Here is a 16635-nt window from a genome sequence, read left to right on the forward strand (position 1 = left end):
GTCACTCCAATCGTTTGGCAAATAGTACCCTTTTCTGTACAGTGGTATATTTCTATTTTGTTTATGGATCTTAACATGCATGTTTTTGCTATTCTTCAGACTCATTGTTGTTAGACTATTATTCAGTGTCCTGGGCTTGTTATGTAGGTTTGGGGTCATCTCACAGGAGTGACATCGTCCGAGTAATTTACATGGTAAGGAAGGCAAGGTACCAAACAGTAAGACAGACACAAGTGATCACAGTTCAAGGGTGTTTATTGAACTTCAACTGGGTTTGAAAAATCGAAAGATGGGAGCAAGTTACGACCATCAAATAATAATAATGCAGTCCTAGTGATGTCTTGTCAAAATAAAAGGGCCTATACTAATAAACCTATTGCCAATCCATACTTCTAAATGCAAATAGTGTGGGAAATAATGTTATGCAAAAGAAAAATGTGTTCAAGAAATGATATGTCAGGATATTGAAGCTTTTGGCTTCCCTTCCCCACGTTTTCAGCATGGGACAAGGCGGCACACTCGAGCTTAGCACACTGTTATGCTATACTGGTCTCTGCGGGAGCGTTGGGGCCCGGTTGGAGCCCTCCCTGTAGTTGACTCCCTCAGACCGTTTCTCTCCCCCGACAACTGCCTCTTCGTGGGCCTGGAAGGCAGAACCTGATAGTATGTAAGGGCGAGCTCTCCATCCTGCTTTCCGTCAGCAGGGGCGCTGCAAATGGACCTAGTTACGTCACTGGTCCTGATTGCGGAGGTCCAGACTGGCTGTGACAGTTCCGTCTTGAAGTTAAGTGTTCTTATGCCTTTTCGTATTGTCTGTGTCCTTGTAATGACACTTATTGTTCGTAAGGGTATGTCGTCCTTTCTCCACCCTGTAGCAATGAAGATGACCCAGGAGCGCGTGATGGCAAAAGGAAGCAGCTCTGGGAATTTCCACCACTGGTAGGCAAGCTGGTGATTTCTGAGATTGCACCATGTTCGTAGGTTATGCTGCTTTAACGGTTAAAAACTGTGCTATCGCTCACCTTGTGTCTTTTACTCTTTTTGCAGATGCGGCAGGTTGGCGATGGATGGAGGCCGGTACCTGGCTCCTGATGGTGGTCGGAGGCGTAGGTTCGCGTGGAGACAGCACCCAAAGTAGGTCCTAAGTCGATGGAATGCAGTACAGGTAAGGTTGTTGGATGTACCCGTCGAGGACTCGAGAGGGTGAGTATGACTGCGGCCGAGTTGGGAGCTGATGGCGAGGCTTCCAGCGATGAAGCGATCACAGGTAAGGCTTGCGCTACGACCGCTGAGTGAAGGCAGATGGCTGTGCTTCCGACGGTGGTGCGATCTCAGGTAATGCGAGCGTGATTTTCACTTGTACAACTTCACGGGTGATTTACTGTTCACCCCGGTTCCCCTCCGCCAGGGCCAGACCCAGTTTAACACAAAACCTTCAATTTGTCTCCCTCTGCTGGGCTCGGACTAAATGCACGTACTTTTCAAAACGTTCTCTATTTCATCAAAATCAAAGACTTTCGACTGTGCGCAGAATTTTGCTTGACCCGTCGCAGGACCACTTCGATTCACATTTATTTGTTCTCTTTCAATTGGTCTCCCTCTGCCGGGCTCAGACCGAATATATCTATGGTTATTACTTCTCAGCTGGAAACTTTACAGATACCTTCAATTGAGCACCCATGCGGTGCCGGGCCACTCCGTCAAAAGTTATTGTAGCTTGCTTTAAAGTTCAGTCACTCAGCAGTTTAACTTCACTCAATTCTCTATATCACACGGGTTTTAACAATGTTCGTTCCAGTGCTTGCAACCTTGGCTTCAACACAGACCGGTCGTGTATCTATCTCCCAACTCACCGGCTGTGTTGACTTCACTGATGCTGCTTTGTTCTTGGAGCCAAGGATGGTACCACAGCGGCTGGTTATTCTCCCCACCCAGATTACTGACGCGGGAGGGCCCCCGGTATCTCCGACACACAATGCAGGATTTCTCAGCCTGGTTTTCTGGTCTTACGCTTTTGATTCTCGAGGTCTCTGGAAAGTAATGGTTCCTTGTCAAAAAGGTCAAAGGAATTTCCCTCCTTGCGATCACCTTTGGTTTTTGCCATCTTTCCCCTCTTGCTCAGCTACAGTCTCAAAACTGCCATTTCCTTGTGTGCTTTGCCTTGCTCTATGTGTTCTGCCTTTTATCCGTGTGGGGAAGCGTAACAAAAGTCAGGTGTGCGCGATTGTCAATAATTGCCTGACCTCACCGCACTATAGTATTGGGACATGTCAGGTACATGGCTCAGGTGTTAGTCTGTATCCCCTTAGAGCAGGCTGTCCGTGAGCAAGTGTTTTTTTTGTAAAGGGGAGCATTGGGGGGAGGCTAGTGTTCCTAAATATCCTACTGGTAGGATGGGGTAAAGGTGTTACAGGGAAGTGGATACCGCGTCAAACCATCCAGTATACCACTCCCTGAAAACCCCTCACCCAGGTGATCCTCCTGCACTGGTCCACCCTCAGGAACTGGATCCAAAAGCGATGGCCGTGTCCTTGCCATCTGGATGACAGATCCCCAGGGACTAGTGGGTGAGACAGCTTTTGGTTTCTCACATCATGCTGTGCTCTGTTGCCACCATTGAGCTTTATCATCTAGCACTCCACCAGTATACAAAAACACTCCTACAAACATGTGGTCCCCAGAGGTGATCCCACTTTGCCTGGTTTTGCAGAGGGAATGTAATGTCACTAATTCACACTTTTGTGGGGTTTATTTTTAAATTTTCCTTAAAGGGAGGGGCACCCTGTGACCTGTATTCATTGTTATTTTGGTTTTGACTTAGTATTTTTGCAATGTGTGTCCATGCAGGTAAACCCTCTACCAGCCTGTGAAATCGGGCACAGTAAGTTGACCCAACAACCTCAGGGTGCACTTACCACTTCTTCAGCATTATGAAGACAGTCAACAATAATTTGATTTTACAAGCAGCCAGGTTGTCACTTGTTTTTATCTGTCGGCCACTTCTTGGTAGATTATCCCATGTAGCCTGTGTGGAGGGAAAATAGTCTTTGATATCTATATTGAGCTATAAACCTGTTTGTCACATGAAATTCAATATTCATTAGCATTTAATTACTGCTAAATCATTTGTTATTTTTTATTTCAATAGAGAAGCATTAATTGGTTTTCTTAGGTTTATTCATAAACAAATCATACAGTAGTGAAAATGTCTTAATAAAAATACCCACTGACACTATACAGCCGCCTGAAGAGCACAGGGGAAGTTTAGAAAGTCCCAAACATCTGCTAAAGACTTGTTTTCAGAAATTGGTGTGTTGAAATCGGTTGCAAAACATATTGATTATCACCTATGTTTTGTGTATATTCAAAAGGCTTTGCCCAGCTTGTTTTGTTGGGATAATTCGGGTTCTTTAACTAGTCCACACTTTGCTGCTTTTTGGTTTGACAAGTTGTACATTCAATAGTTCTAAAAGTGCTTATTTATGGTCGGTATGGTCAGTGGAGTTCCAAGGCGAAGTGACATCTGGGCATGCCTCTTACAGACTACTACTTGTCTTCTTTTGCGATTTCCTTTGTTTTCATATGAATAATTTTTTGCTTGCAAGTGAATGGGTTTATTTTCCTTCAGTTTAACTCTTGGCCCATTTTAACATAAGACATTCTGTAACACTTTTATATTGGGATTCTATTAACTTTCAAAGTTTCTCCCCTGCAACGCTTTCGTTTTACATAGAGGTAATTTTTACTGTGTGCTGCCATTTTCCTTTATGAGAGTTATCATGCTGAAGAGTGACCTACGCATCTATTTATTAATTAGATTGTGTTCTTATTTTCAGCAAAACTGATCTTTCAATGATTTACTCCACAAGAACAGGTGTGCTCTCCACCTTGGACAGCTGCTACATTGGAGGCAGATGACCGTAGGTGCAGTTAGTGTTCTGCTATTCGGATGTCAGAACGTACTTGGATTCCTAACTGTGCAAGATCCTTATAGGCACACTCATTTTATATTTATAATAAACATACCTGGTTTAAATTAGATTACATTTTTGTTTACTTTTCTTTACATGACAGTGTTTAATTTGTTTCTGCTTGCATGTGAGGATTTTAAGAACATTTCAGATTTTTACTTTTAATTAAAAAGTATTTTCAACTAAGGAAATTCAAGTTCATGTTAATGGCATGGATCCCAGTTGGACATGCAGAAATAATGTATTGGGGTTTCATCCAACACATACAATGTGCTGAGCCATCTCAACACAACCCAAGGATGACGGCATTTATGCTCCCTTTATGTGTTTTGGAGATGTCCAAATTTGAATATATAACAGAGGAAAGCTGAGGTTCTAGTTTCGTTGTTTTATAGTAATGGTACATTGGACCCTTAAAAGTTAGCACTTTTCTCATGAAACTATTACAAGGTTAAATGTTTGTTATGCTCAACTTGCATCCACCCATGGCACTTTACTAACTATTTAAAATGAATACCAGAGGATATATTCAAAGTGGTCTTTGGTTAGAATGAGAAATTTACTTTGTTAAAACCTCATTGGGGAATGCTACATATACATTAAATATGTAATGATTTGAGGTAAAAAAAAAGAAAATATGAAAAGAGGTATACATTTTCGAAGGTAAGACATTGAATAAGAGGGAAACGAAAAATAGAAGGACAGGTTATGAAATTAAGGGAAGGTTAGGGGGAGTGAAGGAAAGAATGTGGTAAAACGATAAACAGGAGTGAAGGAGAGAAAGATAGATAGACTGGGAAGAGGTCAGGAGGCAGCGCTCCAATAATAAAACAAAGGACATATTTTCACTTGCCTAAAGATATCCCAGTTGACAAGAACCTATTCCTCGAAAAATGTATCTACTCACATCTTCCAGAGATGGGAAGTAGAATACTCCAACTTCAAAACTTTATCTCGAGTCCTGCATTTAAGATTGATTTGGAGTTACCTATATCTGCAGTCATCATTTAAATAAGCGTCCAGTTTCATTTGAGTTTAGATGTTGGGTAATGTGCCCGTTATATACTATGGATAATAATAATACTTTTACAACTAAAGCATGTTCTTGTATATGTCTGGTACCTCATGCACACCAAGATATCCATTTTGATTCAAGCCTTTCTAACAAGAGTATTCATAAGGTTTTGAAAAAAGTTGTACTCTTGCGTGGATAATGCTGTCCTTCTGAACTGAAGCTCTCCCCTCCCCAAATTCAGATCACTTATAAGGTTTCTCACCAGAATGTATTCTTCTATGAGTGATAAGATTACCCTTATGACTAAAACGCTTTCCACAGTCAGTGCATTGATAAGGTTTTTCACCTGTATGTGTCCTCCTGTGTTCGGTCAAAATGTCTTTCCGAGTAAAGCTTTGCTCACATTCAGAACATGCAAATCGTACTCCACTATGTGTTCTCTGGTGCCTTTTAAGGCTTCCATTTTGGCTGAATGATTTTGCACAGACATTGCACACATAGGGTCGTCTTACAACTGGGTTCCTCCATAGGTAATGTTTTTTATCATGCCTATGCTCATATACTGCACTGTAGCCTGGTGCTGGATTAGTAGATGCGGATGGCCGTTCACATCGTTTTATTTGCTGGCACTGTTGTAAATCTATCTTTACATTGAAATGTTCTTCATTTTCAATGTTTGAATAATGCCCCCAGTTTTGCAGAGCATTTGGTTGACATGTTAAAAGCTTTGCATTCGTAATATTTCTCTCGCCATCAGGAGTAATATCTGATCCATCAGTGTTTGCCATTCGTCTATATGCATTTGGATGTGTCAAATGGCATGAATCACTTTCAAAGTAAGTAGGTTGCTCTTCTCCATCTTGAATCTTTTCAGACAAAAATTGGTTTAAGTGTGCCTCCATCTCAGAACTTTGGAAAACACATACGCCAGATTGTCTTGATGCAGTGTTGGATTGCTGGGTGTCCATGCTTTTAATACAGTATCTAGGTTTTCTTTTTCTTTGCATACTCCTGTCACCTGCTGGATTACAAAATCGTAGATTATTCTTTTGCACAATTTCATATTTGTTTTAAGCAAATTAATATACATATCTCACCATAAATTACTGGGCCAATATTGGCTCCAATTGAATGCAACCCTTTATCCTATGCAACTGTTTTGTCAGTTCTCTCTAAAATCTCATGTATGATAGATTAGACACGCAATAAAACAAAGAAAAACTAGAAGTTAGCAATTGACGTAGGAAAGGGGGAAAAAAGGTTTCACCGTCACACTGATGCAATATCATATTTTAAAAATAAAGATTAAACAGCTACACATACATGTGATGTTTCTTCCACAAAATGTGTGTTAACGTGCTTTCTGCAGTTTTCAGCAGACAGATCATGTAGGCCATATACTGCATGCGTTACTTGTTCACATCATATTTAGTGTATACAATCTACTTCTAGGGTTATGAGCATCCCATCATTCACTTCAAATAGGGTTTGGGCTTTCCTGTTTTGATTCACGACTTGCAAGGTTTTACTGAAGTCTATTTTACACAGGCAGACTCACGACAGAAGATGATACAGAGGAGTGCTGAAGCAGCTTCCAAAACAGCAAGGCTCGCACTCCTGCGGCTGTGTTTTCTCTTCCTGTTTTGGCATGGCCCTACTAACAGCAAATGATAGACTGAATGGCAAGAAGGATGCTGGAGTATGCGGAAGTCAGTGACCGCCATTAGAAAATACGCTTTCGGCATTTTTGCACTTTGCAAAAACCCTTGTGGGCATCGAGGCAGGGGCAAGTGTCTGGCATTTGAAGCCATTTAACGTATTAAGTGCAGTTGCAAACAGTCACTCCGTAATGCCCCAAAATAAGGGTAGGGGTACAGAATCAGAACACTCACAGCCTTTAAAAACATTCAGTTAAAAGTAAGGAGAGCGAATAGGAGAACCCAGTAACAGTGTAAGTACAGGAAGAAGAAGGAAGAGAAAGTATGAGACTTGGCCATTTTGCTTCTTAGGCATTCCTTTCTTTGGGGAATCATGGGGTGGGCCTAAAATGGCTGTGTGCACACTTAGGCTCCCTAAGCTGAACCTTGAAACTTGCCCCCTCTGCAGTGATTTGGACTGGTTTAGACTCGTCCTTGCCCTAGACACACCAGTACAAAGTGTGTGGACTGTCTTGGGTGTTTGGTGTTGTTTTGCAGCCAACCTGATTGGTTGGCTACCAAAACCATTGTTTTTAAGTCCCTTTGCATGATTGGTGGCCTGGCTTAGAACAGCCCCTATGTGTATGTGATTCCTAGGGGAGAGCCTGTAGCCGCACTCCATTCTACCCGACTTTCAGGAGTGCTGCAGCCTCCTGTTGTCCCATTGTTTAGACCCACACCAAATTCCCCAGTACAGGATATATACACAGAACTCTAACCTAGTACAGCACTTATTCATGCATAGCCCGGTTTGAAGTCTGCTGTAGAATCGAAGATAACACTTAAGTCCTTGAAGTGCATGAAACAAAAGCAGCTCAAGCTCTTTCAAAGCTCTAAATCACATCTATGTCACATATGGCCTCAAGAATAAACCAACTCTCGAAGCCAGTTCAAGGGTTTATTGAAATAATTGAGAAGGGCACACTTCAGGCCATCCCTCTCTAGTCTCCCCTGGGTGGCTCCGCGCTACCTCAGGCTTCCCTAAATCACATGTCTGAGCAATATTCTATAGCGCTCCTGGTCCTCCCAGAGTCTTTCCAGGATACTCTGCTATAGCTCTTCATATGGAGTTCTCCAATATGGATTAAGAGCATGTAATGGTAGGAGTGGTCCCGATGCCAGGCTTCAGTCTCAGCCACCCTTTCACAATGTGGGCCTTCTACACTGTTCAGATATTGTTATTTTGCGGGTGGTACAGTTGGTTGTTCCCTTCTCATGTTAATAGCCCCCTGCAATGCTGCAACAGTCTCCTGATGTTGGTGGCTAATAGCCAACAGGCCTTCCACCAGAGCTCGTACTAGGTCTTCCATCCATGGGTATTGGTGAAGCACTCGATTCTTTTGGACTGGGATCCTCTTCACGTGGTGCAAGTTCCGCCTCTTCTTCCTAATCTGTCTTCTTCCTAATCAGTCAGTGGCTCTCCTTAACTACTGGAATGGAGGGCTTAGGAGTCTGCTTATGCTGACTTGAGATGGTTTGAATTGGCTGGGTCTCGGTCAGGCCTGCCATATCTGCTTTAAGATACTTGTATGGTTCTTCTGCCAGGATGGTGATGCCTCCAGAAGATCTGCTCAGGGCGGGGTACTGTATGATCCAACTGATTCCCTCGAGTCTTCCATTGGGGGATCAAGGCTAAAATTACAACTCGAATCCTACCTCCCGAGCCTCATGGTCAAAATGTTCAGTATTTGCAGTTACCCAGGTGTCTCCTGACTTCCCCTCCACATGGGCAGTCTGTTTATCAGGGTTTGATTAATCCTACAATGACACCATTTGTCACAGATTGCCTGAAGAGCACACTAACTCTCAAAGACAGTTCAAGGGTTTTTACTGTAATAATTTAAGTGAGCTCCCGAAGGGGCATCCCCTTCTAGTCTTCCCCAGGCAGATCCGTCCATAGTCCAGGCGTCACCAAAGTCTAACATGGTTACTACAGTCTAATAACTGATTTGCTGGTTTTGATGGCATAAGGGTAGACACCCTTTGTCTCACTGGGAACAATCAAGGTGAACGCTAGACTTGGTCCGATTTAAAGAATAAAAATAAAGGGCATACAAAGAAGCACATTGCATTCACCTATATTTCACTTGGTCCTTTTCTTGTGCACTCTTGTACTCCTTGCCTTGATGTTCTATCCATTCTCTCCCTACCTTCTACTCTCCTCCCTTCTCTTCCTCTCACTCTCCCTCTTCCCCTCTGAAGCTCGTCTTACTCCTACTCTCCTCTGCCCTCTTCTCTCCCTTCTCCCCACTACTACTCTCCCGTCTTCCCACTACAATTCACCCACATCTTCTCACAGTCACCCTGCTTGCAATCCCATAGTCCCATTCCCAATCAATCTCATTCATCCACTACTCTCCCTCCATTAGTCTCACTCACCTTGCAGGCACTTAACACCCAAATACCACTTTCTCCCACCAACCAATACCTCACTTTACACAAACTTTCAGCGACCTGTCCCCACACTCATCTAAACCGTCCTTCCTCTGCTGTTTCTTTTGGTCCTCCTACTCCCTTGACCTCAGATGAACAACCCACACTGCCATGAAGCTTCTCGCCCTTATTGTACCCCTTCCATTCTCCCCCATTGCTCCCCCGTCCACCCCCTCAGCTGGTTCCCTAGACCAACCAATGACTTACTATTCCATATGGGCCGGGCTACAAACAATACAAATCATAACAGGCTTTAAGCCCCCACTCCTTTTTCATATACAGGTCCGTCCGTGTGATACTGCTGGCTCGCCAAAGTCATAGTCAAGCCTATCCTTCATATCAGGATGTCGCAGAGCATCAGGATTACAGGTCTGAGGCATGGACCACTCTGCAGTTCTGCTAAAGGTAGAATTAGTTTCACAGTCTGTCTGGGTCACATAGAACACCCAACTCATACTCTTTGGAAAGACTGGTACTGATAAACAACCTGGTATGTCTCCCGCAACAGATTGAGGGGTTCCTAGATCCCCTTCACAGGATGAGGTTACTGACCCTGTCAAATCCAACATTGTCAGCCCTTGCCGATCAGAGTCTTGTATTGGACTTGTTATTTCTATAGTGCCAATTTTACCATTATTATAGTTTCAATGCACTATTTGTGGGAACGCCCTCGGGTGAACGAAGTCCAGAATGTTGGAGGCCATGCAGCACAATTATGATGCGTGTGTGCATTTGGCCGAAAAATGCTCAGCAGGCCTGGCCAGGCTCCGGTAGAGAATTAACCCATGCAGTCAGGCATGTGGATGGGTGCTGTGATGAGTAGAGGTGGTGTCAGTGCTAGAAACTCACTATGGGTTCAGCGTGCCGAATTTATTGTACGTTTGCGCTGCATTCTGTTGTCAGAGGTTCTGAGGCGTAGTCTGGTTTAGGTAGGTGAAGAGTTTTTGTGAACCGCGCCACCAAATGTTTGTCGTAGTCTTTGCTGTGTACTGATGTGTGGGGGTAGCCATGCCTGCGGCCAGTGGAGTGATGTATTATATGTACCTTGCCGCCATTGATAGCGCTTTGTTGTTAGGGCGCCGCTAAGGTATTTGGCTTCCTCTGTTGGTGCTTGCGGCTGTGATAAAAACGGTTAGCAGCAGCAGACTATGCGCCAACTAATCGCCATAGGAGGCACATGGGTTGGGGGTGATATGCTCCACAGGAGGTGCACTTGCGGCGAGCAATGTGGGAGGAGGAGACTGGGGGGGTATTGAGGGTTGTGGTGAGAGGCGTGTCAGTTGGCTGCCCGGGTGGCCCTTAGGGTGGAGAAGTGTTGGCTGTGTGGGCGACCGCAGAAATAAAGGAGGGATTGGGCATGGAGAAGGAGGGCTGGTTGAGGTATGTCCAGGGTCAGTATGGCCTGGCGGGGAGAGAAGTTAGCGTGTCCAAGAATAGACTATGGTGTTGCACTTTGGCAACAGTAACGGACAAACCTCAGAATCGACTTTGGCACAGCAATGTGCACACTTCTAAATCAACCATGGCACTACGGTACGACGTCCTTTAATCGTCTGCATGTTCATCCCCAGGCATTTTAAAGTGTACATTCCATAAAATGTGGTAATCGAATTCTTTAGGGGCGGGAAAGGGCAGATAAGGGTTTGGGCGGGTAGGCAATAGCAAAAATAAGTGTGGTAAGGGGGAACCCCCCCCAAAAGAAAAAAAACGATGAGCATTTTCGTTGGAATGTGCACGTTAAAATGACAGGGGATGAAATTACAGGCGATGAAATGACATGGAACCGGAACTACAGTGGCAACACCTGTATTTAACTGTGGCAGTGCGAGGGAGGGCTACCTTGTAGACACAAGGATTCAATTAATTCATTTCGAAGGAAGGCCTATATCCAACCTTGGCAGCAGTGACGTAGATACTCAGAACTGGGTATGACACAGCAATGGACAACGCAAAAAACTAATTTGGCACTGCTGTAGAAACACCTGGATTTAATTATGGCAATGAGAGGGAGAATGAAGACCCCTACATTTGAGGCTTAGCAGTGAAAGGAGAAATACCTAAAGTTGGGATACAAGAGCCGTGTCAGAAAGTGCCTAACTTAGAGCCTCAACAGTAAACGGGAAAAAGCCTACATTGGAGACGAGGCTGCAAATGGAGGAGCACCCAAATTTGAGACACTTGAGCAGAGATTCAACAGTACATAAAGAAACGCCTAGATTCAAGCTACGTGAGCAGTGGGAGAAAATGCCTAAATTGGAGATACACGAGCAGTGGGAGAGAATGCCTAAATTTGAGAAACATGCGCAGTGAGAGAAATGCCTACATATGAGATTCAATAGTACACGGCGAAGCACCTAAATTTGAAATACATGAGCAGTTGGAAAAAAAGCCTAAATTTGAGTCACATGAGCAGTGGGAGAAATGCCCATGTTTGAGATACATGAGCAGTGGGAAAGAATGCCTACATTTGGGATACATGAGCAGTGACAGGGAATGCCTACATTTGGGATGCAGGAGCAGTGGGAGAAACGCCTGCATTTGAGATTCAACCGTACATGGAGAATTCCTTGTCTAAATTCTCTCTATTGCTCAACTACGCTGTGCTCCTCAGTCTACATTTTGTTGCCAGAGGCGCAATGCTACGTCAGAACACTCACTCTTGGTCAGGTCCATTTGGAGTTTCAGGGCCATGCATGGGTTCCACAATGCATGCAGGATGAAGCGGAACGACTCCTAGAGTGCAGGGAGATCATCCCGGGTACTGGGTCCAAAACACAAGCCTGAAGGTGAAGGTTGGGAATACAGGCAACTTGTCCACACCGCCACTTCATGCTAGCTGCAAAACCTCTGTACCTGAACAAAGTCCCAAGCGTTTCTTACTATCCCGTTTTATGCTCACTCCATCATTCCAGGCATACTGTTTTGCCATTGGTTCAGAGGCCATCAGAAAAAATACCTGCACACCCCTTACCGTCCCCAGATAAACCTGCAAATGCTGCTTCTAGACCCCATTATAGGTGGAGGAAACTCTTGATGCAATCTACTTTGAACTGGGTTACAACAGTATGGGGATGTGAACAAGATGTAAAATGGTATAGCAAGAGACCTTTAGCACTCACTATTATCAAGCCATAGGGCTGCAAATTCTGCAAAAAATCTAGTGCAACAAGGTTAGAACCTTGTTGGGGGGGATGGGTGGTGATGGGAGAGGTAGATGGGGGATCCTAGACTGAGACCCCCCCCCCTCATATGCCATGCAAGTGGATGCTGGTGCCACCCTACCGCTAAACGCATCCCTGCACTTTTTCTGACCAGTCTTCCCTCGCTTCCATTTCAGAACTCCAACTCCCTCAGTGCACCTAAAAGCAATTGAGGAAACCTGGACCAGAGCCAGGCGAACTGAATCAACGGCCAGGAAATGGATTTCCAATTTCCCTGCCAAACAGAAATGAGCCATGACCACGCCAACAGACCCCAGGCATATGGGGAGGCTGGAACAGTTGGTGGATTTTTAAATCTCTCGCCTGTGTAATCGAGCTCCAGGGGAAAAGATAGGCCCTTATGGGTTCATAGAGTGAGATGAGCCCTGCAGCCAAAGGAAGGGGTACAGGGAAGACAGAACCAGCAGGACCACAGTATAAAAGGAGGCAGAAGGACAAGAAGTGCGGGATGTTTGGGTGCGGTGAGAGCAGGTGGAGCCAGACCAAGAGACCAGGCAGCGGAAGGACATTGTAGAGGAGCATGGAGGTGGATTATTTGGCCAGTGTGCAAGGTGAGGAGTTTGTGAGGGAGAGTGGTATCAGTTTGTGAGAGTGAATACGATTTTGGGAAGACGAGGGTAATAGTGAGCAGAGAATGGGAGATAAAAGTAGGGAGAGTGATGGCAGTAGGGAGTGGGTGTTGGGGGAGAGTGGGGTGCAAGAAAAGGGTGCAGGAGATGGGGTGAGAATAGTGAGCGTTGTGGGAGAGTGAGCAGATTGGGAGAGTGGGCAGGGCACTGTATCCATGGAAGGGTGAGCTGGGCACCATATCCAAAAGGATAGGGTGAGAAGAGGGGCATAGAGAGAGGTGTAATGCAGAGGGGGTGGGGGGAAAGTACTAGAACAGAGAGGGGAGGGTAATATGGGTTTGGAGCAGGGATGAGTAAGAATGGATGCTAAGAAGTAGAGACTGCAGGACAGAGAAGAACGGGTGGTGGTGCCAGGAGAGGTGAGTGGAGTTGGAAGCAGGAGAGTGGGGAGAGGAGAACATTAGAGAGAGACATAGGGAGAGGAACAGAAGGATGTCAGATTAGATGGGGGCTTGAACGACTAAGGCACAAACTTACAATTCCTTTAGAACAATCATCATTGATTGTGTAGGACCGGCCAGCCTATGAAGTCCCTGAAGGAGCTTAGACAGATAAGGTGTTTGCCTTTAGGCCCTCACTTATAGAAGGTCAAAACATAGATAGTAGGGAGAAAATTAGTATATACGGACGTGTGGAGTAGAGATGCTTGGGTAAAAGGGGGGGGGACTGGTGCATTTTAGACAAGAGAGAGAGGTATGGCCCTTAGCAAGCCCCGCCTGCACGCTCGTTTCACCCCAGTGCATTCAATTGAACCATCTGCCTGTCTTTATACTGAAGAATCAATCCATTGATTAAACAAGCAGTCGGTCTACCATATGCTGTCTTTGAAAAAAATAAATCCCTTCAATCTTCCTGGAGACACCGCTTTATTAAGGCCATCTGTGAGATGAGATTAAATATGTAAAAAGGGTCGATCTTAGCCGACTCCCTGCCAATATACGCTTTGATCAAAGAAGAACTGGAGTACGGTAACTGCGTCACCTTCAAAAAATGGGCCAAAATCAGAGAAGAAAGTTTATCGGATATATCATGTACAGAGACAGATCTAAAAGAAAATCCGGATAAAAGCAAACGCAAACTCGAAGAAAGGGACTGGATTATGACGTTGCAGGCAGCAGCGGACAAACTATTACGACACCTTCTGCCCACGTTTAACAAACTGAAAGTGCCAATCAAGTATGTCAGCAAATTTCCAGAAAAGAAAAAAAGACTGCTGTTCATGAAAGCGAGACTGAACATACTGCAGACAAAAGAAATACTCGCCATTCAAGGCATGGCGGAAAATCAAACCTGCCGGCTATGTCAACACACGGAGAGCGTGGAAACGCTCAGGCACCTGGTGCTAACATGTCCCTGCATCAAACAAAACAGAATCACTTATCTGCTACTTCTGATTATGAACCCCCTGCTGGCCCAGGAAGACGATATGTGGAAAAGATTAATCTCCGGAGAATCCACACGGTGGACGGTGGCCATGGCGACCCTAGTCGAACTGGCTTTCACACAGATCAAAGAGACCACCCTTTAAATGAGGCAGTTTTCACGCAGCGAGCTTAACGGACAAAACGCGCGACGACCTCTTTTGTGGTTGTCGTATCCCGCATTACTTACCTAGCTTTGATCTGTGGAAAGCCTTTTTAGAAGAACCTGGAAAGCCTTTTTAGAAGAACCTGGAAAGAAAAACTCTTCAAAAACAATTTCTCAAGACTTCCTTTGATATAATTACAGGTTCACCTGAAATATAAATCAAAATAAAAAAAATAATAAAAAAGGGTCGATCTTTGCTTTGTCCCTCACCAAAGCTTAGTTCATTCTTCTGCAGCTACCAGATCCCATTATCAGCTTAAAGCAGTGCACCCCCCGACAAACTGTTCATCCCTCAGATGGTATAAGACACACATTTGTTTTGAAACTATTTGACATTTTCACATTTGAAAGATTAGGTACCAACAAAAAACAAAACACTAATTGTTTCAGATCTAAATTCAGAAAGCAGATTAATAGCATACTTGGTGCTATGCACCTTTAAGCTCCTTCCCCCGCCCCAATTTTTCCTGCATTTTACATGGCCCATGAAACTAGTGGTGTTATGTTTAGCAAATATAACCTGCAGTCAGCCAAGATATCTTTCATCCTAAAAGAGGCTACAATGAGCTTGCAGTAGGTGTCCTCTTGCTCATTACAGTATAAGTGTCCTGATAGCCATGTACCACAGGGACACTGAAACCTTTATCCTCGCGATAACCCCCTGCTCCTGGCAACATAGGGCACCGTAAAGTTTCCTTGCAAGGCCTCAGGAGCCAAACAACTGGTCTTTCATACCAGTGTCCAAACTTCTACGATAGATGGACGCAACTACTTTGGACAGCACAGATTTAGAATAATAATTGGGTTCAGTCCCAGACTCCCTGTAGTCTACCCGCACAATGTAGAACCAGATGCTGAGCTGATTACACAATATCCATTATTCACAGAAGCAGAAAGGTATAGCACATTAATGTACTCCTTACTGATGCAGGGATAACGTCCCTACAATTAGGCCATTAGCCTGAAACTGCCAGTCAAGAAAACAGTAAATCATATGTATAGATTAGTTCAGGACCTTAGAGCCGTTAACGCTTTAGTGAGAACAGTTTTTGCAGTAGTATCTAAACCAGCAACAATAATACTGTGGATCACCCCCTCATCCCAGTGCTACATACTTTAGAGTAGTCTATTTGTGCTCAACATTTTGGTCTCAGCAGAGTCCAGAGTGTTCTTCAATATGTTATGGGTGACTTGTCTGCCTTCAGCCATGACCACCGGCAGGCGTGATCGGGTGGGCTCTGGAACCTCTTGGAGACCATCATGAACTAGGCCCCACTGGACATCACTGTAACTTGCCAGGAGAGGGTTATTATTTGCGATCCTTGTAGAGTAGGCCACAGAGGTGGTGACTCATTTACCCAGGGCGTAAAGCTTTTTACAATCTTTGTCAAGACAGTGGAACCCCCACCCTCTTTCAAGTGGTAGTGACCACCAAGGAATCTGGTGTAGCATGACCCCTTATGTACAGTGGGTCGGAAGGTGATGGGCGGAATCATTTTCCAACCCGGGGGTTGACCACCCGTGTAAGAGACAGGGACAGCAAGGAAGGGGGTCAGGCGCCTCTTTGTAGAGTTTAGTAGGAGGATGGCTTGACTAGTCTGAGCCTTCTCCTTCAGGATGTCATCCACAAAGTCAGAGTCTGGAGCTGCTTCATGTGTTGCAATTTGGCAATGATCGGCTGCTCTTTTTAAAATAGCATTAAACAACATCTGGTCGTCAACAGGTGACAAAATCCCTCTGTGGAGGAGAAGGGGGTTCTAGGCAGATGACATCCGGGGCAGGGGTATGCACTGGTGATAGCCAAGTGCCCTGATCCTCCGCCTGATCCAAGTCTGGGTCCTGATCAGTTGAGTCTTGTGCAAAAGGATTATCTTCATAAGTATACTCCTGTTTTGGGTCCTCTGGGATATCCACGATATCTTCCTGATGTCCCTGTGCGGAGATGGGCAAGTTCTGGAGTTTTTAAGGAATGGGGCAGGAGTCCTCTTCTCTGGGACTTTTGGGTGTAATGTACCTGTCTGAAATGTCAATAAATTGGGCCATTTTGTCCATATATTACTCAAACCATTCCCTAGTCCATAT

The 16635-nt window shown here is 44.7% G+C and overlaps 1 protein-coding gene across 3 annotated transcripts in view; it reads right to left on the reverse strand.

Annotated features, from left to right (window-relative positions):
- Positions 1-237: 237 nt before the first annotated feature.
- Positions 238-16635, reverse strand: part of LOC138526454 (zinc finger protein 583-like) — a 288611-nt gene continuing 272213 nt past the window's right edge. For 2 of the 3 annotated variants that reach the window (XM_069637224.1, XM_069637222.1), the window contains one exon: positions 238-6007. In XM_069637224.1, the coding sequence (XP_069493325.1) occupies positions 5229-6007 (779 nt within the window). In that variant the 3' untranslated portion in view covers positions 238-5228. The remainder of the gene's footprint in view (positions 6008-16635) is intronic. The other variant, XM_069637223.1, reaches the window with a different exon arrangement.

This window comes from Ambystoma mexicanum, chromosome 7p, assembly GCF_040938575.1.
Source record: "Ambystoma mexicanum isolate Mex_15411 chromosome 7p, UKY_AmexF1_1, whole genome shotgun sequence".
Taxonomy (NCBI): domain Eukaryota; kingdom Metazoa; phylum Chordata; class Amphibia; order Caudata; family Ambystomatidae; genus Ambystoma; species Ambystoma mexicanum.